At 41.5% G+C, this 24,174-nt stretch overlaps 2 protein-coding genes across 19 annotated transcripts in view; one reads left to right on the plus strand and one right to left on the minus strand.

Moving 5' to 3' along the window:
• Positions 1-8,055, plus strand: part of dnm1a (dynamin 1a) — a 55,051-nt gene extending 46,996 nt beyond the window's left edge. For 10 of the 13 annotated variants that reach the window (XM_027282293.1, XM_027282302.1, XM_027282298.1 and 7 more), the window contains one exon: positions 2,544-8,055. In XM_027282293.1, the coding sequence (XP_027138094.1) occupies positions 2,544-2,574 (31 nt within the window). In that variant the 3' untranslated portion in view covers positions 2,575-8,055. Of the gene's footprint in view, positions 1-730; positions 768-2,543 lie in introns of all 13 variants that reach the window. The other 3 variants (XM_027282300.1, XM_027282295.1, XM_027282299.1) reach the window with 1 other exon arrangement.
• Positions 7,767-23,907, minus strand: golga2 (golgin A2). 6 transcript variants are annotated; one of them, XM_027282291.1, is made up of 28 exons: positions 23,786-23,907; positions 22,326-22,490; positions 20,588-20,656; positions 19,502-19,654; positions 19,143-19,189; positions 18,967-19,030; positions 17,181-17,243; positions 16,140-16,220; positions 15,562-15,600; positions 15,364-15,426; positions 14,874-14,967; positions 14,653-14,759; positions 14,370-14,428; positions 14,125-14,266; positions 13,892-13,981; positions 13,496-13,603; positions 13,261-13,348; positions 12,870-13,012; positions 12,467-12,685; positions 12,086-12,199; positions 11,773-11,997; positions 11,457-11,556; positions 10,913-11,004; positions 10,365-10,647; positions 10,061-10,222; positions 9,820-9,926; positions 9,265-9,457; positions 7,767-8,576 (listed from the first exon to the last, which is right to left on the minus strand). In XM_027282291.1, exons 1-28 carry the CDS (start codon positions 23,831-23,833, stop codon positions 8,311-8,313), a joined length of 3,384 nt encoding a protein of 1,127 aa, XP_027138092.1. In that variant the 5' UTR covers positions 23,834-23,907; the 3' UTR covers positions 7,767-8,310. The 6 variants fall into 6 exon arrangements, with proteins under 6 accessions (XP_027138092.1, XP_019129633.2, XP_019129634.2 ...); XM_019274088.2 differs by having other exon boundaries at positions 7,767-8,579; XM_019274089.2 differs by lacking the exon at positions 20,588-20,656 and having other exon boundaries at positions 7,767-8,579.
• Between the last annotated feature and the right edge of the window lie 267 nt (positions 23,908-24,174).

The raw sequence follows: 24,174 nt of genomic DNA on the forward strand, positions 1-24,174 counted from the left end.
GCTAGCCAAGCTGAAGTGTGGATACTCTCTGTTACTAAGGGGGATGTGAAGACACCTGGATGAGGGGATGAAGGAGGTAAATGACAGTGAAAGAGATCTGGTTGTGATAGAATATAGATGAATAGAACCCTGAATAGATGGATAGACAGTGATATACAACTCATGATCAGTGGACTATTTTGCTCTTTTTCTCTTGGTTTGGGTCCTTTCCTTTCACCTAGACTTTCTGCCACCACTTGAAACTTTCAACACACGGTTAAGCATCACCAATGATCGCTAACAATCCACTCATATTCATCGCTTACACCCGACTCACTGTGAATGAGTGTTAGAGGGGACTTAAAAAAGGGTTTCTTTTCTGTTCTCCATTAACTTTGCACTTGTGAAAAACTGCCTTGTGCTTGCCTGTGTTTGTGAGCTTTTTTTAAGAAAATTAAATCCCGGATCTTTTTGCTGTCAGACTAGCGGCTTGCCTGTTTCAAAGTAGGAGACACTAACGTTGCTAAGCAAAGCTCTCACTGGAAAGCGTCACCTCAAAATCAAATGGTGGAGTACTTCAAAAAACCCTCAGTCGAAAATCCTCAATGCGTCAAAGTGAGAGCCGAGCACATGTGACTTTGGTCATTTCCTGCACTGTAACTGTTTGCACTCCTTTTCTCTTATCCTCCTCTTCATCCCTCTTTTCCTCACCACACCTCTGTCCCACACATGACTATGGTTCCTTCTACAGAATCACTATCACTGACCAATGAGGACTAGCGTTTCTGGTACGTTGGGTACTGTCCACCATCATCATAATCATCATCACCTTCCTTCTTCCTCCTCTTCCTCCTTTCACCGCATGCCATTTTTTCTTTTTTTCTTACTTTTCTTTTCTCTTCTCAGAGCGCTGCATGGGCAAACACACACCCAGTTCAGATGGTGTGTGTGTGTGTGTGTTTGCATCAGTGTTTGAGCCTTTTGGAGTTGATGCTGATTTTTACATTTTCTTTTTTTATTGAAGGGGGTATCAGACTGTCACAGTGTTTCAACGTGTGATGTGAAGAAGGAATTTTCTCTCAGCAGCAACGGGTTTAAGACAGGAGTCAACTCAAAACAAAACTCAAATGTCGAAAACTTAAAGATTATTGTTGTTTTTGTGTTGATGTTGTATGTGATGTATGTAAACCATGACATCCCACCCATCACTAAATTTGTCTCCAAGTGTCTGATGTTGTCCTCCAGAGTTATTTGTATATCACTGTTCAATACAGAACTTAGCGTGAGTCTCAATCGAACCTTTACATAGAGAAATACCTGATAGTTTTTTCATTCTCAGGATTCTAAAAATAATTTAAATTAAACAATTGGATAGGGGAAGGAGTGGGAGCTCTCAGAAACAACAATCTAAGTAGAAACAGAGGTTTAAAAGTTAAGAAATTAAAATGGAAACATCAGAAAAACTTATTTTAAAGGAAAAGTTTGTTTATTTATATACAATATATAATATAATAAACATCAAACTCTCAGCAAGAATGCAAATAAGTGTTTTCCCCAACATTTTAAAGCAACATTGTGTAGAATTTTTAATTTTTAATTTAGTGCCACCAGTTTCACAGAACGAATACCAGCGTATTAAATATAGACAGTATTCACACGTATATTTGTTATGATTAACTATCAAAAAATAGCAAGTTGGCAACTTTGCCAACAGCCAAACATCAACACAAGACTTAGCAGCCAGCTAATATTACTAAGTAGTCCAACAGCAAGAAGACCAGCTCGGCGTCTGTTTTTCAGCCTTTTATTTCATCAACAACTCGTCAACAACTATATGTCAGTCGCAGATTTAGTCTTATCCAGCGGCCTCTTGCCTCCTGTTTCTTCTTAGTGTCCTCCATCAGGACATCCATTATGTCCATAGAGGCTAGTTACATTGCCTGCTTGCCCAGCTCCGGTTCTGGCACGACAGTGGCTCCACTCCCCGTCAGCCTCCTCGCCTGTGTCCCAAGTACTTCTCGTGGGTGGTTGTACCTGGGGCACAAAGTTACAAAGTGTGGGAACAGGTGTGTGGAGTCAAGAGACAACATTCGCCTGATTATATGTCAATGTAGCATCAAAGTGATTTTATTTTATGGTAGGAAAGTTACACAATGTTGCTTTAAAGTATTTTTCCTTGAGTGACAGAGTTGAATAAATAATCTATATAGGTGCATGCTACTGTAATTAGACAGCACTCAGATGTGGAGTAATACCGCCTGCATTTGGCCTCAGCTGCAAACATACATTACCTGCATCGTGGCCATGTTAACTGAGCCTGATATCTTTGTGATGTTGTTCTCGGGTCTCCCTCCATGTGTTACCTCATGATATAGGTGGTTGTCAGTGTGGGTGAAAGTATATCTGTGTACGTGCATGAATTCACACATGGGGGGGTCCCTGAAATAACAATATGTAAGTATAACGGCTAACATGAACTTGAAACCAACTGCAGAGACGTAGAAAACACTAATCCAACATGTCCTTCTCTTCTTTGTATCTGTTCCTGTGTGTGTCCATGGCAGTCGGAGACCCCCGCCTTCTCCAACCCACTAGACCTCTGAGCTTCTCCCTCCCTCCGTCCGTCCGTCCCACCTCTGGATGAGAGGACAACAGTGCCACCTTCCTGTCGTTTTCTGCCACACCCGACCTGAGCCGGCTCCCTTCTTCTCCCTCCTGCTCCCTTACAACAAGCCACGTGTCTCTTTGTCTCCCTAACTCCCACCCTTCCTCTCCCCTCTCCCCCCCGTTTCACACACAGAGATGCAGAATACTTGAAACACACCTGCATGACAAAACCATGCTGCACCCTCAGACTTTAAACAAACTAGGTAGAGAATATGAGCAACACTTTTGTGAGTGTATGCGCACATGTGCATGCACACCGCTTACAGAAGTACACACACACACACACACACACACACACATATATAAATATATATATATATACAAGCAAATACATACGGCATATTTGTTCCTGCTTATAAGCCTAAAATGGGAGACGTTTGCAAACTTCAGCATGACACTTTGCCTGAGTATTACTTTATACTCCAGCCTTTTTAATGGGTATTCTGGCTGCTGGCTGACTTATTTTTTTACCTGGATTAACATTTGTTTTATTGTTTTTTCTTCTTTTTTTATATATATATAAAGGAAAGTATTCCTTTATTCTCACAGCATTTCAGGCTATGAGGTATTTCCCTGGGGTCCTCATCTTTATGATTTCTCTTTTCCTCCTCCCTCGGTCATTCAGCCACATAAGGTCTTCTTTTATTTTCTTTTTCTTCTCAACGAACAGTCGGCCAAACAGGAGCGGGCCCCCTGCCACCATTCGACTCTTAGAAGTAGAACCCCTCCCATCCTCCCTTTTACCTCCTATCTTCTATGCTCGTTTCCCTATCAACTTTAAAACAGACTGCAATCTCCATCGCTCACTCTCTCAGAGGCCTTGAAAGAAATAAGGGAGGGAAAGGACTCCTCACCCTCAGATACCTGGACAGACAGGGGCTGCTACTCTTCATCCTTTCTTTCCTTCCTCCTCTTCTTCTTTTTCCCTTTGCATTAGGACTGGAGGAGCGATCATCCGAGGATCCTTCTGGACTTTTATGCCTATATAGACTTCAGAAGACCTCTCTGTCACTGTCACTAAATTCACCTGAGTGTGGACAGCCAGATAGTTCACACAACTGTGCCGCAACCTCAAAAAGCGCTGCTGTCTGTGCTTCCACAGAACCTATGCAACAAAGAAAAACGGTTTCCCAGTCTTTTTTTTTTTTTGGCTTGAAGTGGTGCCTCCCATGGTTCTTTTCCCATTTTCCTCCTCTCCTTTTCACAAAAAAACATTGTTACTGCGTTATCTTATTAAGGCGGGATCTAAATAGAAAGTGCAATATATGGAAGGTCTTTCTGCAGAAGCTCTGCATGACATCAGTCACACAAGAATCAGTACATTTTTAACCGAGTGGAAGGGAATCTGGGGCCTGGGTGGCACCCTGAGACTGTTAGATAGCTCCTTATGTTTCCTATTTATTCAGAGGGGGGAATGAGGTCTCTAATGGGAAAGGTTTGTGTGTGTGTGATTCCAAGTCGGCTTTGATCACATCATACGTCGAATATTCTGATGTACTAACAGGACAACTTTCAAGTTAAGATCTGTAATTCATTGACTGTTTTTTTTTTCTTTCCTCTTTTCTTTCTTCTCTCAGCGGTCACGGGGGTGAGTGAATGTGAAAACAGCCACAGTCTATGCATAAAATCAGTCGCTCCTCCTGTTTCACCCTCATATCGCTGTCTTGAGAGCCTGTGAGTTCAACCCACAACCCACCTTTTCACCTTATCTGCTGTCAGTGCGACGTATTGTATTTTGACCCAAACAACAAAAAACAACAACCCACCAGCCACAAAGAAATCCACCTCTGCACCTCAATTGATGTCCTTCTAACCGTTTAAAGAAACACTTCATTGACCCCTTGTGCATCTCAGTACTCACAAACACAACAAAGCATATTATACTTATTTAACAGTAAATAGTTTATGATGGACATATCTTAATGTGTTATTATGTATATGTGTGGTGCATCTTATGGGACTTGTACTTCCACTGTCTAGAGATTTTAGTCTGCAATGTATGACATTTCTGAATATTTAAATTATTATGAATAAATGTGTAAGGAAATATTTAAAATGAAAAAAAAAGGTGTAATGCAGTGATGTATACGTTGGCAGGTTGTTTGATACTTTAGCTTGTAGCAGAGTTTTTTTTCTTTTCTTTTCTTGTCTCTGTGTGTAGAAGAGCAGAGAGACAGTGTGAATGTGTCAACTCCTGCAGTCCTGCATCTTATTCAAACTGCTGTGGATTGAACGATGACTTTAACCTGCAGGATTGCTGTGCTTTGTCAACACATTAAAAAACCTCAGTGTACTCAATGAAGTCTCCTCTTTGTCTCTTTCTGATAAACCTTTTTCATGAATGATAGTAGAGAAAACGCAGGTGTGAATAAACAGTGGCTGAATTTCATTTAGCTACTTTAGTTTAGTGCGTTGTTAATATTATCAGCAAACTCACATGCGCATTATAGATGGACAAATCAAGACACGATGTGTTTAAGTTGCTCAATCAGTTTTATTCAGGAGAAGGGGAGAAAATATTACTCAAGGAAAAAAAATCAGTAAGCTTCTGTCAGAAGCAGCCCTCGAACAAATCAGTTCTCTGAATGATCCTTCATTTCAATCAAACACACTTCTATCTTACATTAAAACTGATTAGTTGAGACACTAACTTATTCCAAATAAATAGAATATTTTTCTGTTTTTTTTTCTTTTAGTCAATCTTTGTATTAAATCACAGCCAGTCAGTAACCGCCGACACCCCGACTCCAAACTAACAGACATACACACACTGCCAGTAAACATGGCAGAGCAGCTTTCCCCCACACACCAGGCATAATGAATATACAATATGTTACACAGTTACAGTATATACACCACCTCTTTTACAGTAAGGACGATAAATGCGTTCTCATTTCTATTCGTTTCAATCACGTATAACATATTTAACAGTGAATTAGAAACCGTGGGAAGTCCTTTTATCCACAATGTTTTATTTGATATTTTACAAGCCCCCCCAAAAAGACACTAAAAGGATTTTATTGTATATTTACCTCTTGGTCTGCCCACTCCCAAACACAAAATGAAGAAAAAAAAAATCCTATTTATTTAAATCATATTTTGTGGCGTGTTTCAAAGGAAACCAAAAAGTGACCGAATGCTACAAAGGGAGGAACTTTTAAAAAAATCAACAATGAGAGTGACCACAGCATTTACTAACAAAGTGCTGTGGTGGTTTAGGGTAGACGCAGTGCTGTTTACTTTCCCGGAATGACACCAAATACATACGGCTTCCATATACCTTATATTTTAATTACATCTGACTTCCTATAATTGGCTTAAAATACCAGAATTTGCACTAAAGCCTTAAGTCCTGTTGCTTTTAGTGATAAATATGTGTGCAAGTTAATAATTGAGCAAATGTGTCAATAAAAATCGAAAGACATCCAAATAAGAGGGTAAGAATATCTCCATGACTTACACTGAGACCCTCACATACTTGGATATTAAAATCATGGAAAGACTCTCAACAAAACAGAGGCCTCTGCCATGATTTCATCTGAAATGGGGGGGGGGGGGGGGGGGGGGGGGGGGTGGGCAATGAGCTGTGATAGTGTAGCTCTTAGTGAATTCATCCTCCAATCTACATTTGTGAATATGAGCATCTCTCTCTTAAAGAAGGATGAAATCGGTCCAGATGTTGGGATTCTGTTAATGCCCAAAGATGAATTCAAGTGTTGTTCAAATCTGACTGGTTTTCCAGTTTTTGAAAAGAGTTGTTCATTTTCTCAAATTCCGATTGGTCCCTCTCGTTTAGGAATAACCTCACGACTTCATGACGTGAGCGATCTCATTTATTACACCTTCTGCTCGTATTTACACAGCTTCCTCCTTCATCCTCCCAAGTGCAACAACGCACGCAAACACACACCGACACGCTCCCAAGTTAGATTTGCTTCATCTGGAACCCTCAGCTTAGGTGAGTGGCTTCATAGGGTTCCCCTTTTTTTCTCCACAGAAACTATTAAACCCAGCTAAGAGGCTCTATGGTAGAAACTTCATCTGTCCAACCAGCCACAGAGGACAGACCTGAATGAGAAGCTTTGTACAGTTTTAGTGCAATCATACTTATATAATCTGATAGAACTCTACAAAAAAAACGGTATAACAGATGCAACTTCATCCGGAGGGGAACTGGTTTGGATTATACACACTCACACTCACACACTCCAGTTGTAAAGGATGTGCATTAATTCATCTTTGATATGTGGAACAACAAGCAAGCGTAACAGAACAGGCTCTTATTAATAGTGTCAATTTGTTCAGGAACTCAAAGACCCCATGAAACAGAAGTTATGGATGAGCAGCTCTAAGGACAAAAATATATATTTTCATGACTTGAGTGATGAGAGTATGGACTGAGTTTGCGATATGACCGAATGCCTCAGAAGAAGACTTATGAATGCAGATAGAGATATTTAACACCATACTTCTTGTAACTTCCTCTAGTGACTGCACCTCTGTATCGCGCCGACTGCAAAGATTAAGTTGAACTTGCTGAAAACAATAAAGAGCAAAGCAGCCCCTAGATATTTATCTGAATTAGAAGATGCCACTCTCTCTCTGTTTCCGCTAACTAATGGAAAAAATACTGCCTTAATATCTTTGACTAAAATTTGTCATTTCTTCACAGGGTCTTTAAATTGCATCTTTGCATCCCCCCCCTATCTTTTCGGAACTGGTGGTGACTTCTCTCAGTCTTTCGGGATGTTTGACATCACAACACAAACGCTTCACATATATTAACATTTTGCACTGTACAAACAACTTATTTTCAGTGTTTCGGAGAAAACGACAACGTAGACTAACAGGTAGTTTTTAAGAACAGTACCAGTCTGCGACACCTGCCTCCTTGCTTCCTGAACCTGATCATGTAACTAGCGAGCTTGTGGCTTTCAAAAACAGAACAGCGCTTACGGTTCAAAAAGCTAATTATGTGCACTTAAAAGTTTCTTTACCGACTTAAACTTATGCCTCGCTCTTCATCTCTTCTCGCTCGCCATCATCAGTTCTCCTCACATTTCGTCATTACAGAAACACACAGGTAAATATTCGGGTTATTACATTCAAACGCGATGCTCTTTTTTTTTTTTTTTTTTGCATTTGTACAGTGAATTGTGTAAAACTGAGATTTGCACTAAAAATAAAGTCACACACAAACTGGCTGCTTTTTTTTTGACAGCTCTTTAAGTACTCTATCAGCGAGGGGGCAGAATATACGGCCCCTTTATTGCACTTTGTGTAAGACAGGAGACGAGAGGAAAGATGGGAACTAAAAATTGCGGTAAGGAGAATAATCAGATTGTGGTAAGGAATACTGATTATCACTACTCTGGGAAGAGCATCATAGACAAAGAAAAACAAAAACAACAAATAGAAAATACTTTTTTTTAACCATGCACACGTGGTGCCAACACAGAACAGAGAGGGGGCATTTTGATGTAACTGGGTCAAAGATGTTCCCATATCTGTGACCAGGTATTTGTGAATATGATAAATAAGCTACAAATATGGTAAACTGTGGTGTTTAATATTCCCCAGACTTCAAGACATGTCCAATATCTTACACACACTCACACACACACGCACGCACACAAACACACCAGCCTCTCTCACACCCACACCTCACACCACCAGGATCTTGACTTCATCCTGTTCGTCAGGCCGGTAGAAGAAGGGGATGCAGGGGTTCTCCCCGAGGAAGGGGGGTGATCTTAGCGCTCCCTGGGGGTTCTGGATCTCCTGCAGCAGCTGCATGATCTGCTGGGCTGTGCCGTCCTCTTTGGGTCCCACGGGCTTGGAGTCGGTCTGGGATGACCCAGTTGGAAGCATCTGGGACGAGAGGGCTTCCTGGCCTGTAGGAGGCTCTGACAGAGGAATGACCTCCATTTCTTCTGCAGCAGAGACAGAAAGTTACATTGAGTTATATTAAGTGTATTAAAAACGAGAGCAGACAGTGTTTGTATTCTTGATACAAAGAGCAGTAAATACATGATGTTTACATGGACTGCACTTATCTGACTTTAGTCTAAGACGTTTGCATGACGCTGCAGGATAGGCAGACTAATGACTGTAGATGCAGACTCAACATCGTGCCACAATGTCACTTTAGCGCCAGTATTCTACCTCAAACTCCATCTTTCTGTGTTGTTGTTGTTAATGTGGTATTTCCTTTTACAATTGTCCTGTAAATTTTCTCCATGTTTCCCCGGTAATCACATTAGAGCCGCAAAAAGATTAGTCGACAGACGGAAAACTAATCTGCAAATATTTTGATTATCAATTGATTGTTACAGTAATCTTCTTTAAAAAAACAACAACAAAAAAAGGCAGAGAATGCTGTTTTCAGCCTCTCAAATATGTTTTCTAAGACATTTAAACTGAGAAAATAGGATGCTTAGATAGAAATGCTGCTGTCTGCTAAACGTCCATGTAAAAGCAGTCAACTAATAAAAACAGATCCTGCTGGATACATAAGTGAGAGAGAGAGAGAGAGACAACACACTTCACTTCTGGAGCATCCTCTGGAAAACAAGCTTGTGTGTAATTGATTTTGAATTGATTCAAGCTGTAGCTTACCTGCTCCACTGTCAGCATTCAGCTCTGTGTGTGTGTGCGCTTGGTGCTCTGCGTAAGCATGATCCTCCCCAACAGGAAGCAGGTCAGGGTTCACTGTGCCCACGCCGGACATGGCTCCGGTGTAGCGGCTGTACCAGTCGTTCCTCTCAGCCACCAGCCTCATCACCAGATCCTGCAGCTCTGCCAGCTTTGCCTGGTGGATAGTGGACACACAATGTCAGTTTGGAGGAGCAGAGAAAGCGTTTGTGGCTCTGACTGAATAAAAACCATCCTAATGTGTGACAAAGACCAGTGTTTGCTTAAGAAGTGTTGTGTGATTGTGTAGGAGATTTCTAAAGACTGCTTTCTTGACAAAGCAGCTTACATACTATCTGGAAATCTACACAGTCATGTACTGAAATTACAGCGAGGTTCAAGTGCTGACTGTATGATTTGATGTGGGCTGCCAACATTAAATGTAGAATTTCATGAAAATGTGAGAAAAATGAACAAAAACATGTCTTACGCACTACATTGGACTTTTTTATTGGAAATAAAAAAGCTGCTCAACACTACCTTCATCTCCTCCTTGTCTTGGGCCAGCATGCTGATGTACTGCTCCTTCTCATGGTGTTTCTGCTTCATGATGGCCCGCTGACTCTGGTACAAGGCTATGTACTCCCCTAGAAGGACACAGAACATAGTAACAGAAGTCAGTGTGGTGATGAAGAGTTTTTCTGTCTTATTATACACACTCAAAGAAAACATTATTTGTAATCAAACTAATATTTACAATGAAGATTCCCCACTGTCTCACCGATAGTGTCTGTCTCTCCAGAGAGCTGGATGCAGCGGTGCTCTAGTTCCTCCACCCTCTCCTTCAGGTCAGCTTTTTCTTGCATGAGGGAGGTGAAACGCTGCTGAAGCTTCTCCATGGCAGCTTGCAGAGCTTGATGAACTTCCACCGGTACTCCTCCTTCTATGCAGAGGACAGCAAAGTATACAGCTGGTTTACATTATGCAATTTTTTAAATCTATATAATCAGACTTCATGAAAACACACACAGTCGTTAAGTGTCCTTCTATACAGAGGTGTAGTCATTCTTTTCAGTCTTCCTCACCTGAATGTTCGTGACTGTGTTCACAGTGACTATGTTGGCCCTGAGTGTGATCATGCTCGTGATGCTCATGATGCTCATGATGGTCGTGATGCTCGAGATGGTCGTGATGCTCGAGATGGTGGTCATGAACAGGTTTGTGGCTGTAGCGTTGGTGCTCAAGGCTGAGGGCCAACGCGGTCTGGTGCCGGGCTGCCATGTGGAGCCTGTGCTCCTCCTCCAGTTGCCTTCTGGCCTCATCCCTCTCCGCCTCCAACTGAGCCAAAGCTCCTCGGATAAACTCCTCCTGCAAGGGTGGGGGGGTACAGAAGGTGGTTGGACGGAGGTGATGAAGAGGGTCAAATGAGGAAAATACCAAATGTTTGTCTCGTACATAGTTTGTTTATCATTGATTGTTCTTTTTCCTGCATAAAAATAAATCATTCACGCTGGCATAGTACTGGATGTATCAAGTAAATGTCAACTTTCAACTTTCTTTCAGCCTTAATGTGTTTTATAAAGACAAAGCAAAGGAAAACAAGTATTTTTTGTGGATTTATCACCCTCCTCACCATCTCCTTCTGACTCTCAAAGTCCTCTGGGATAACTATGGAGGAGGACTTCTTTGGGCTCTCTTGCAGGGACTGACTTTCCACTCCATCACCTGGTGACATAATGACAAAATAAAACCATTAATAGACTTAAACACAAAAGTGTCAAATTTGTTGCTGCTCTTATATTCCTTGCCTGTAGGTGGCACTGGTTAGACCAGACTGAAACTGCAGATTTGAAACGGCCACTGCTGCAGCTCCGCTATCAGAAGGTGTCAGATGCTTTGCATCAGTGACACTGTGTCCTTGTTTTTTTGTAAAAGACTACAGTTTTTCAGTTTCTGTGTTTAATTTCTATCAAAATAAACAATGTGAAACAAGAAAGCTCTTATGCTGTTCATTATGTGGGTCATAACCCTGTGAAGGGAACTTGGAGTATATTTTTGGCACTGAATTTCAAAAGGTGAAGGGCAAACGAGGAAATATAACATGAAGAAGCTTGGACAAAGACAGGAAAAAAAAGAGAAGGAAAGCTACAAACATATCAGTAACAGAAAAATCTTACCTTGGTCTCTGGATGTCGGTGCTAGAGCTGAGCTGTTGAGCAGCTCCTTCACCTCAGCCTTCAGCTGCTCATTGTCCCTGGCTAACATCTCCAAATGCTCCTGCAGGGGGAGACACAGAGTCATTCAAAACAATGATGGAAAAACTGTTCATGTGCGTTTCAGGGTGTCAGAGAGATAGAAGTTACGCAGCATATAATGAATATACTGTATAATGAACTGACTCCAGATCTTTTAAAGCAGTCTCATCAACATATTTGTAAGTGCATCATCATCACCATGTGAACAAGGCCTTATGAAATACACTGAAATACACACCTGCGCTTGTTTGAGCTGATTGTGACTGATCTCCAGTTGCACACGGCCCTGACTTTCATCGTGCTGCAGCCGGTCCATGAGCTGGATCTGCTGCAGATACTGGTGGTGGAGCTGTTCTCTCTCTGAGGCCAGGGTCTGGTAGCCAGCACAGTACTGCTGCAGGTGGGCTACTACCTGGTCCCTCTGCTCCATCAACCCCTGACTTTCCGTACTTTTCATCTCCAGCTGGAGCCGAAGAAACACGGAGGAAAATGAATACCAAGGGAAACAAAAAGAAAACAGCATCCGTCTGTCTAACTGTGAGTGACCGTACCTGCTCTTTGACGTTGTGCAGTTCCTCTTGCAGTTCTCCCAATCTGCGAGCCAGCTCCTTTTTCACATGCTGCTCTGACTGGATGGCAGTGGTCAGCTCCATGTTCTCATTAGTCTACACGGATGAAGGAAGTTTAGTTTAGTTTAAAAAGACAGCAGCTGTCCACCCACTTGGGTAACAACTATTATAAACGTACTTTCTGAATTTGTGAAATCTTTAAAATGCATTTGTGGCAATAAGACCAGAAAGAAAAATGAATATGATCCCTGCAGAAAGTTAGCAAGTCGAACAGAAACTAAAGAAATACCAGGTATATAAATAACAGCACTTTCAAAATGTGTCATTTAAAGAGAACAGATGGACAGAGATTTTCAGCCTCACCAGTTTAACAAAACCGTTCTGTAGCTCAGCCAGCTGATCCTTCAGTGTACGGTTCTGGGTGAGAGCACGGCTAATGGTGGCCTTGTCTGACTGAACGTCTTCCAGCATGCGCCGGCGGTCCTCTTCCTCCTGAACTTGGTTCTCCACCTGCCGCTCCAGCTCTCCCAGACGCGTCTCCTGCTCTGCACAAAGGCGGCTCAGCTGCTCATTATCTCGCAGCTGGGGGAAAATATTACAGAAGCTGGTTATGGAAACGTCAAACCTAAGAGTACTAATGATATCTGAAATATTATGTAGAGAACAGATACAGTTTGGTGTAACTTAAAATGTGGGCAAATTACTATTAAAATACTGTGTACAGGTGAAATAGACGTGTTAAAGCATGTGTCCATGTAATGTATACCTGAGCCTGGTACTGTGCAATAAGAGCGTCTTTCTCCTGTTGTAGAGTGTTAAGCGCTTCCTGCAGAGCCACCTCACTCTCCGATGGCCCTGAGGACTGAGGCTCTGCATTAACCTGAGCCTCTCTCTCCTGGGACAATAATGCTGGGAGGAGAAGAAGGACAAATTCCCAAGTTTATTAGTTTCTAGACTGAGAAATGCACTAGACTACGGTAGCTGTGTCAGAGTACATTTCATTTATTTACTAGAACTTTTAACATTATGCTGAATTAAAGTCAGTCAATCAGACAGCTTATTTACCAGAGGTGTCCTTCACATTCAGGAAGGAGCTGTAGAAAAGTAAGGACATGGAAGAAGCACTACATTCAGTCAGGTCAGTGTGAAACTCTCACCTGCAGCATTCTTTAGCTCTGTGATGCTGGCCTCCAGTTCTTGGACTCTGTTGATGTTTCTGTCCCTCTCCTCTGCGACCAAAGACACCTGCACGGACACAAAAATGGACATAGATTAAATGAGATGCATTTATTTGACATACACACAAAGACAAAAGAAACAACGCATAACACACATTTTTTTCAAAGCTGTAGTCAACCATGATGCCTATGCTGATGTTACTGCATAGTTTACCTGCGTTAGCAGCTGTTCTGTTTTGTCCTTCCATACACGTCCCTCCTCCTGGATCTGCTCTGCGTAGCAGTCCCTCTCTGTCTTTAGCTGGGAAATTGACTCCATAAGCTACAACACAAAAAACACCAAAGTCATAAACAGGATATTAATGGTATTAACAAAAGACAACTTTCTGGTTTACAACCTTTATGTGTCAAATATTCAAATATAGAAAGAAGGAAAAATAGGTACGGTAATCTCATGAGCTTTCCATAAAGCAATGGTTGCAGGGGTACTAGTTTCTTTAACTGTTTCTCTCCTAGAGAGCCTCTAGCTTTAAAATAAATATCACAACAATGTGCGCCATAAATCAAAACTCTTTAAATGAATATCCACTCAGACTCTTTGCACACAGACCTGGTGATTGTGTGCCTCCAGCTGCTGCTTCTCTTCCAGCAGTAACTGGACCTGCTGATTGACACTGGTGGGATCTGACTGACTGGAGCACTGGAGAGGAATAAAAAAGACAAACATTTGAGTGAACAGCAGGTCATACATGAAGTTTAAAGTTTAACTTCCAGTTATTTGTAAGAGAATGATGAATTTAAATGCATATGTCCTGTAAATTTGGGGCTTGTGCCTCAACGTACCTGTTGCAACATGAGGTCAGCTATCTCGAGCCTCTTGCGAAGATCTTCCACCTCGAGCCTCATTGCTCCATTCTCCTTCGCACTCAGCTTCAGCTGCTCTGACATCTCAGAGTTCTGCTGCTTTGATTCGTCACTCAAATTGCTGCAAACACAGACTCGTAGAAATGATCATCATTTCTAACCTAGCAGATTATAATAAAACTTTCTCATGGCATCAGTTACATTTCATACAATATGATACTTACTTTAGTCTGAACATCTCTAGCCTCAGGTTGTCTCTCTCCTTTTCAAGATCTTTGTTGTGCTAGAGACAAAAAAGGAAAACAATCATTAAAAAAATAATAAATACAATTAGCCAGCATGACAAAAACTAATAAAAAATAAAATAATTCCAAAGAACTGAAGTTAAGACTGACGGTGCTTCTGCTTTGTGCATGCACAAAGCTGATTGTGAGTAAAGTAAGTTTTTCATATGTTGCATAAGCATTACACATGACTATGGGGAGTGATTACTGCAATGTTCGTTACCTTTTCAAATTGTTTCTGCTGTGTTGAGACAGAGGAGAGAGTTCTCTCCAACTCTGACACTCTCTGCTTTGTTGCCTGCAGCCGGTTATTCAACTCCTCTGTCTCAGCTACACAAAAACACAAAGAGACACAGAGACAAGTTAACTATGTGCTCTAGTCCTGTCATGATGAAAATGATAACACACACACACACACACACACACACACACACACACACACACCTGTTTTCTGCCGTGCAGCCTGTTGTGTGTATTGTAGTGCTGTTTGCAGCTCTGACTTCTCTGATACCAGTATACCAATGGTCTGGATGTGTACCTTTGGAGAGGAAGGACAAACACAGAGATTTTCATGAGACTAGATAACGCGTTTACAACAAGTGCCTCATTAAATCACAACATTAACTAAATACAGATCTTTGCCGAGTAATTACACTCGTGCTTCAGCCTTGCTGCGCAGACTGCACAATTTATTCTTGTCATGGTGAGCGAACGGGAAAAGGAGGGTTGGAATGGGGAGGGTGTGTTCAGAGGATCAGCTTTCTATCCAGTTTATACCAGGATGAGACCATGGACTCTGACATTATAATACACTAGATAGATTACATGGCAGTACAATGAGGCTTTTAAACCATTTTATTTGTTATGACCATGTTTCAGAAAATCTAAAAACGTACCATCAGATAAATTCATGAGTTTGATTGCGAGAACTTACCTGTAATTGCTCCCGCATGGCTCCCTGCTCTTTTGAATACCTCTGTTCAAATTCTTTTCTCTCCTGAAGGAAGTAAAAAAAACAAACAAAACAAAAAAAAAAGTCCATGAATGACCAGGAAGGAAGCAAAAATTCAGTCGGCTGGAAAAATGAGACAGGAAGAACAGACAGTCCAGCAGACAGAGAAAAACGATTTACCTTTTGTAGCTGATCTGAGAGCCCCTGAGATTGCTGTGCCTGCCAGACCAACAGGATACATATTTAAGTTTTGGAAAGATAAACAGTTCTAGTTGTGTAACAATATAAGCAAAACTCTGGCAAGAGACCTCATCTGCATGCCAAACAGGAAAAGGATAGTGCAAAGTATTAAATAATGAACCGGCTCCGTTATCTCTGTTATGTTAACCTTTTGTGTTTGTTTGAAGCTTTAGGCTGTTAGTGTGCTAGACTGGAGAGAAAACATCTACTAGGCCTCTACCATCAGATCATGACAGATCTGACCAGAACGTGCACCCGAATGCTCCTTCTGCGGACGTTATACTTTGTACAAAGGCATTTTAGTCAATGTAAGTGAAAGATAAATAAATAACATGAAAACCAGTGTGTGGTTACTCAAGATGACATGCAGGATGCATCCAGTTCATGCACAAATGTGGTAATTGTTGGGTGGCTGGAAAGGGGTTTCACCAATCACACAAACGTGCACACACACACACACACACACACACACACACACACACACACACACACACACACACACACACACAGCTTCTTACCAGCTGGTCTAGCTTGGTATTGAGCTGAGAGTTTGTTAGGTTGCTGGATTCCAGGGCGGCTGCCAGCTCCTGGTTCCGACTCTATCACGTGCACACATGCATCCGAGAAAGAAAGAAAGAAAAAAAAAAAGAAAATAGAAGAGAGGGATAAAGTGCAGTGACTTTAATCAAACAAATAACACATGGGAGGAGGAGAAAAATTCAAATGTGAATCAATAACATGGAGGCAAACAATTTTACTAGTGGTGGTTTTCAATAATGAGACGTGAAGCAAATAATTAAAATACAATGTAAATGATGGTTGTTAAACTTATTAATGGTTGGAAGGTAGTGGAGCTTTTATTATATAATGTACTTGAGTATCATTTGCAAGATGTGGACCACATGACCACATCCACATGGCCTCAATTTCTCCAGACTGTCATGTGATGTGTGTCACTCAGAGTTTCCAAGAGGTCTCAAGTTTGCGCTCATCGAAACAACATTAAATGTTGTAAACTGCAATTGTATCATCTATCACTCCAGCTAGACATTCACGTCTTTTTATAAAAGTTTAACAATAACTGAGACTTATCTTGCAATGTTGCAGGACGAATCAATACATTTTAAAAATACCTCCATTGTTAGCTTTCACTGTCATATCATGTTATGATAAATTTAAGCTCAAGGCTCACGTGGGGGAGTAGATCTGATTTGTATGGTTAATTAAATTACACAAAGCCAGAAAGGTCGCCGTCACACAGAGGGTCACAGTGAGTTTTGGGTAGATTACACTGCCAGTGCTACAAACATGAGGCTTATCATTTTAGACAGCGAGCTAAGAGTGCTGCAAGAGAAAACCATTCTGAGCACTGTATGTTAATGCTGAATAGAGTTTAAATATAAATCTAAAAGAACACAGCAGAGAAATATGCCTCACATTATTTGGCCTCAACTTAGAGTAAATCACGTGACATTAACATACTATTATATAACTGGACTGACCTCTAAATTTGGCTTCAAAGTTCCAAGATCTTTTTGTCCATTAGTTTTTTATCTTACCTCCAGTTCTCTCTCGCTGACAGAAGACGAGGCACTGTCCCCATTCACATACGCAGCAGATGACTGAAATGACACAGACACGCACATTAACGAACTTCCAACAAAGAGTGAGCATCGTCTACTTCAAGTCAAGTTTGTACGCAGACCCCATGGCTTCACTCGAGCAGCTTTTAAATAAAGTAAATGCTGTTTCTGTAGAGACAACAACAAACAATACAAATGTGCTTGAATGAAAAATGATCTCTCTATGAGCTAAAAGTCAAAATGAAACTGGATACATTGCAGAGGGGCAATTTGTTTAGTCAGCAGTTGTAATACCTGCATTTCACCACCATGTGGAGCAACAACACCTTAACATACTGTATGTGCCATTTACTGTATGTTTCCATTTACATATGATACACTATTAGATTAGCAAAATACTTGTGTGTGTGTTTTCCTCTCTGGGCTGTGGCAGAGACATAATGACCTATGTACAAAAACTCTTATTCTGGAGTGTGCACACAAATCTGTCACCAAAAACCAAACGAGCTTCACTTAGATTCCACTAGAAAATGATCGGTCTCTGATCTGAGACGAATGGACAGCAACGTATAGACTGCACCAATTTCAAAATGGGTTCATTTTCATACAAACAAAAGCTGATATCATTAAAATCATTTGAAAGGTGCATAAAATTATGTCATTTGACTCAATGACAAACCGATGGAGTCATTCTTCCTGGGCAGGTCGCAGACATCAGTTCAAGTACAGTTACTCATTCAGTGTGAGTGAGTGTAGCTGCCAGGCTCTAATCAAACTTAAGTAAACTGCTTCACTGACGTGTGAGGTGACTTTCAACTTAACAACAGTGTTGTCCAGGTGGATGACTGATAAACAGCTGTTCTACTATTTTCTTTTTTGGCTTTTCAATGTATGACTCTATAAAAAGACAACTGTAGTCAGCCTGATGGCGAGCTCGCACCTTTCTTCTTATTGAGAATCATTTCAAAGTTTCACAGCGTCCCTGTTACCCTAGTAACTCACTTAACACCCAATGACAGTACACCTGAGCAGTAACCATAGTAACTCACTGTGCCAGAGGGGAGGGAGAAACGCTGAATGAAGCCAATGCATGTGAAAATAGTTCATTGCGTGAGTCTCAGTCATTTTGTGACAGTTGGCAGCCCCTGAGCCAGTCAGTCAACTTAACACCGTACGCTAAGTGAAGAGCAAGCTACATTGAAAGTCACAGTGTATGTGTGGCCCCTTCTAATATTTGTGGCCCTAAACAACCACATAGCCTGCTGATGGCAGGGCCTGGCCCTGGTGTTGGTCACGTTGGCTGTGTGACAATCTGCCAATAAACACCCGTCACCCTCCACCCACATTTTTTTTTTCTCCTCGAATCTACAGCGGTCTCATTAACAGCGTCTGTGAACTCTAAGTGATGGAAATCCGTTGTAGTGACAGAGAACTTTAATCCATGGATTTACTGCTGAATATGCAAAATCTAACCAAGTTCAGGGGAAATATATAAAGCTGGTTTGGCGCATCAGTTGAATGCTGTCAGTGTGTTTGAGGCCATTGGGAACAACTGGCAAATTTGAAAATGCTTCCTGCATTCCAGCCGAGAATAACCGCAGCACACACTAGTTCAAAGTGAACATCAGTGGTGGTGTGTTATTGTTAAAAGCCTTGCGCTGTTGGACAAAGAAATGTATGTGTGTGTGTTTGTGTGTGAGAGAGAGAGAGAGAGAGAGAGAGAGAGTGAGAGAAAGAGACAATGCTGGTGTTAAAATCGTACCTCAGAGACCAGGCCGTTCAGTTGCTGTGAGAGCTGTCGCAGGCTCTCAGTGGAAGACAGTGGTCTGCAGTACAACACAAATAAATAATCAATTACACATCTTAACTGTGTGTGGTGTGTGCTTCCATTAAAACATATAAAGGGTGCCACAGGCAGTGAGGAATCAGGTAACCCACCTAGTTTCCTCTGTTAAACTTTCATTGCCGTTGGTATCAGGATATTCCTGCGGAAAGACAATCAGATCAAAAAAAGGAAGAGTAAGACAGACAGATAGACAGACAGAAACAGAAGGAACACAGAAAATACAGTAAATGTGTGGTGACAGTGCACATTATGCACACCCCAAACAAACCAGGATGCAGGCTGTTGTTTGCTTTAATCAATATATTAGTAAAAATGCAGCAATCTGCAGTCCTTATGCTAAGGCGTATGATCTTATATGTGAAAGACATGAACGACAGGAGATATTGATAGACCTGAGAGACAGAGAAGGAAAAAAAAAGAGATAGAAAATGACAGTAAGAGAGAGACACACCTGCAGGTCAGTGTTGTGACCGACAGACTCAGGGTTAGTAGTAGTGTTAGCGCTAGCGGGGTTAGACACGGTTGAGCCGTGGCCGGGCTCGCCCTTTGGTTCCTCCAGCAGCTGGGGAACTGAAGACCCCTTGGCCTCCACGTCGGCAAAGGTCTGAGGTGACACATATACAAAAAAAATGCACATTGCACTGGATTAATGCCAAGAATAAAAGAGCAGTTATGATGAAAGAGCAACAGAAAGACCACAACGATGCCTCTAATTGATATGTGTTGGAAATGACTTGATTATATTGTGCTGACTTTAATTAAGGTTACAGTTAAATTAACTTAATTGTGTCATTGTGTCATCCATCCGCACTCTAAGAGGACACAGGCACATACAAATGCAGGGATTTTTTTTGTTTGTGTTTGTAGTAAATAGCTCTATAAGCAAGCTCAAGTTACTTTTGGTTAGCTGTAGCAGGAAAGCTTTTTCACTGCTACCCACGGAGCTCTCTGCAGAATAAAAGCACTGAAAGACCTCCAAACCATGCTGGCAAACATTTAGAATAATATGTAATCACATAATAACACTAAAAACAACAACAAACAAACACAAAAGTAGCAATCAAAATATACAACGTATCATTTAAAAGTGAAACACATTGCTTGTTTTCTCAGATGCATGCAGGCATGACGCACCCAGGTGCAGGTATCACAGCCATGCGACTACTGAGACTCATGCCATACAGGGTGCATACCATGCCCATCCACACTGACATCTACATAAGATGTTAAAAAAATACTCAACAAAACTGGGATGAACTAAAAAAAAAAACAACAAAAAAAAACTGTGCACCATTCACATTTTTTTTAAATCATTAATGCACTCCGACGTGAATTTAAAAGCAGAAACAGAACCAGTGCAAGAATTTGCACTCAAGTTTGCCCCAAATATGTGCACTTGATGTGAGAAGGTAATAATGAGGGGAAGATACTATATATACACACTACATGAGGAGCAACTATTGATAGCAGTAGGATGCAGAGGCAAAAAACAGGCAGGGCAGAAACAAAGAAAGGAAAGGGGGAGACAGAGGCTCACCTGACTGTTGCCATAAGGAGGAAGGACTATCCCATTGCTTTGACTAAGTGCTTTCAGAATACTGTCAAACTACAGGAAAGAAGAAAGGGTGGATGATGAAAGAGAAGTGAAAGGGGGAGAGAATGATACAGAAAGTGAGAGAGATCTAGACAAATAGGTACAGACAAGCAGCTGCCCACAAGAAATCTTAGACAGAGTCGGTCTAGAATTGATAAGGGTGTGTAATGAGGAGAAACTGAGGCTAGAGTGTCCAATCCAAGGGGTCAGTAAATACTGTCTGCAGTTTTATGGATCTTTTTATACCACTAATAATCAGAATAACCCTACCTGAATACAAATGACTAATGTGAGCAAGGCTTCACAATGAGAGACAATTTGTGAATGACTACAAATCCCTCACTGCGTCAGCTTCATCAACAATCAGCTCTACACACTGACACACTAAACTTGCTCACATTTACCCTTGCTAGCATAACCTGCACCGAGTCAATCATTTAGACAGTGTTGTCTTTCTTAAATGCCAAAAAACTGCAGGATGTTTGTTTAAGGACGCAGACAGGGATGCTAAATTTTGTGACATGAATCATCATCATGGTGGCCGTGATTGTAAAATGTCTCCTCTGCTCTGCTCTGACCTCTCAGATCTTATACTGCTTTAGACTGTTTGAGTCTATACACTCTTGGCTAATCAAAATGAAATATGTTTCGGGAGAAAATTGCATCAGAACAAACAACGAGACCCGGCAGCAAGCTGTGACGAGCCCAGATTCTAATTGGGCTTAGAAACCTACAGACCGACATGGTCTGTGGAAACCTGAGCTAAAAGTCCACCCTGTGTGTGAAAACTGTGGAGTCACACGACTAACTGTGTGACTTAATTGGTACTCAGACCACAGGAGGAGACGGTGCTTGATATTGAAATATAACAGTAATGACAAGCAGGAAGTAACCACATTAAGACGCTCAAACAGACACGAGACTCCATCCTTGGCTATTGTCTTTGTTCATATTCAACAATCACCGGCCCGTCACGGTAGCCAGGTAAAATATCTAATACAGACGGGTTTCTAAATTCAAATTTTGACATGCGGAGAACGTGTATTACTCATGACGGCAACACCTTCAAAAATATATAAAATATACATGATGAGACAAACCAATGTGCAAAAACTGTGCCAGTGGACAAATAATAATAATTTTCAAAATATACATTATCATAACAAATGTGTTACAGCTAAGATAGAAATCAAACTGAAAAAAAATTATAAAATGTATGTGCAGGCCATCTTTGCTTCACAAGACCATTCAATGTATATACAGTTTGTGTACTTGAAATCTTTATGTTTAACAAAATACTTTACATTTTGCTGCATTATAACTGACATTATACAATGGTAACTGTTATTACTAGCTTCTATCTCTGCCTCTTGTCCAGGGTCTTTCTCTTTCTGGCATAAACCTGGCTAGCAGACACTGTCAGTGTGTTTTTTCACCACAAGCATTTCCCAACTTGAGAGTAGTTCAGCCGTATAATTTCCTAAGCTGCAATACTATTCTTATTAATGTTGCAGACTGTAGGTGCTATGCGATGGCATTTTAATGCCGTAACAGTGGCTCAAATACAAACAGAGACGTAAAAAAAAAGTACACAGACAGACTGTCAAGCACAAAGGGAGGTTGATATTTGATCAACAAGGGCAAGGAAGGCAAACAAATGGAAAGACTAGCACTGACTTACATTGTCTGGAGAGTTTCTGTCCGACGAAGGTGCATCGTGTTGGCTTAGTCCCTTCACCTTCCTCTTCTTCTTGGCCCCTGCTCCGCCGCCACCACCTCCACCACCTCCACCACCCTTTTCTCCTCCCACACTAGCAGGGGAGCTCTTCTGCTGAAACTCCTTCAGCTGAGCAGCACAAAAAAAGGAAACAATAGATGTGTGACAAGCGTAGCAAGCGATTCTTGACTCGAAATGACACTTCACTTTACTACATCTTACAAATCCAGCAGTAGACTTCTGCAACTGCTCTAAACTTTCGACAAACTAGACACTTCAGTACAAGTCATCTCCAACCACTGGAGGGTCATGTGAATTAATTAGATGTGAATTTGGTCGGGGATGGAGCAGGGACTGCACCCATTCTCTGACAATACACCAGCTGTTTCCAAAGATACGGTTTCCAAGATAGGAATGCATAGCCACTGCCAACCTGGCATTGACTGTCACTTTGAAATACTTTCTGTTTCAAACCAAACGAGATGAATTTGAAGTTGCGGCAAACTATGATCATCCATGTGGACATTCAAACACACCTGCCACTGTCTACGTGTATTTGGGGGGGGGGGGGGGATGGGGGCCCGTGTCAGCTGTCGTAAGGAGAAATACTGGAGCTGCCATTACTAAACTAAAAAGTCCAAATCGCAGCGAATTATCCAAATGTTATCCCCCCTACGACCACCACCACCACCCGACAAGCTTGTAGGGCAGGGAAACATGCTGACGAGTCATTTCCCGGAGCTAACATTTCACAGCTGATAAGGCCATCTCTCTGACTTAGCCTAACAACACACCTAGCTGAAGCACACAGCAGGACAGGGAAGAGGGGTGTCAGCTGTCAAAACAGTCCCCCCAGCTTTTCTACACAGCCAACATAACTGTGCTACAGTGCTAGTTGTAAAAAGAAAATGCCTTTTGTTGGCCATTTTTTATCAGATATTCGAGCCATCCCGCAGACAAGGCAGAGAAGTGTCCGACTGCAGTATCTTTACACCCGCACACAGCCAACTATTCATTAGTTAGCCAGGGTGCTAACGTTAACTTGCCACAGTTAGCACGTTAAAAGGTTTTAACACACAATAAACCGTTGGAAAAAGGGAGAGTAAGTTAAGTAAATCACCGCGTAACTAAGCGTCGTTACATACCTGTAAGAACTAACTACATAATCTGTGAAAGTTAATGCTATCAATAAGAGGCCCGGATGAAGCACCGGACTCTCCTACGCATTAAAGCGCCGGGAGGAGCGAGAGAGGTGGGGACCAGCGACAGCGCAGAGGTCGGACGACGTGTAATGACAACACCCCTGCTCCGTAAAGAAATGTGTAACAAAAAAAGAAACACCGGCAACACAACACCGCCTAAAAGAAACATGAACAGTGTTTCCTATGATGATAAAAAAAAGGCTTAATAGTGAAATGTTTTACCTTTTTCTTAGCTGCAGCGAGTTTTATTTGCCTGCTCTGGTCGGCCATACTGCTGCTCTGGTCAACGGACCGAACCACGTCATCAGTTTGGTGTCTGTTGGTGCCTCCGCCGGTAGGGGGCGCTGGGCTCAGACCGTGGACCCTCATGTTGTGCATACTCCTGACATATTTAATGCTTTATGGCTATTTACAAATCCTTGTTTTATTCATTAAGTTAATAGGTCTTAAGTATGAAATGTAATGTGTCAGATACTATTTAAATATTTATAACACATTTGACTTGTAATGTGTCACACACTAGAAGAAGAGATATTATTGTACTTTATTTTTTAAAGGATAACCCCTTGAGATGTACCATCTTATTTTCGAGGGGGTCCTTATTGCCAACA

The sequence above is a fragment of the Larimichthys crocea genome, chromosome IX (genome assembly GCF_000972845.2).
Source record: "Larimichthys crocea isolate SSNF chromosome IX, L_crocea_2.0, whole genome shotgun sequence".
In the NCBI taxonomy this organism is placed as follows: Eukaryota; Metazoa; Chordata; class Actinopteri; family Sciaenidae; genus Larimichthys; species Larimichthys crocea.

Coding starts and splice junctions, on each gene's coding strand:
- golga2 (XM_019274088.2), bottom strand. CDS start 23,833: ATGGCCGACCAGAGCAGGCAAATAAAACTCGCTGCAGCTAAGAAAAAG. Junction 20,657..22,325: donor ACAGAAACTCTCCAGACAAT/GTAAGTCAGTGC, acceptor TCTTTCCTGTAG/TTTGACAGTATTCTGAAAGC. Junction 14,968..15,363: donor CCATGCGGGAGCAATTACAG/GTAAGTTCTCGC, acceptor TCCTCTCCAAAG/GTACACATCCAGACCATTGG.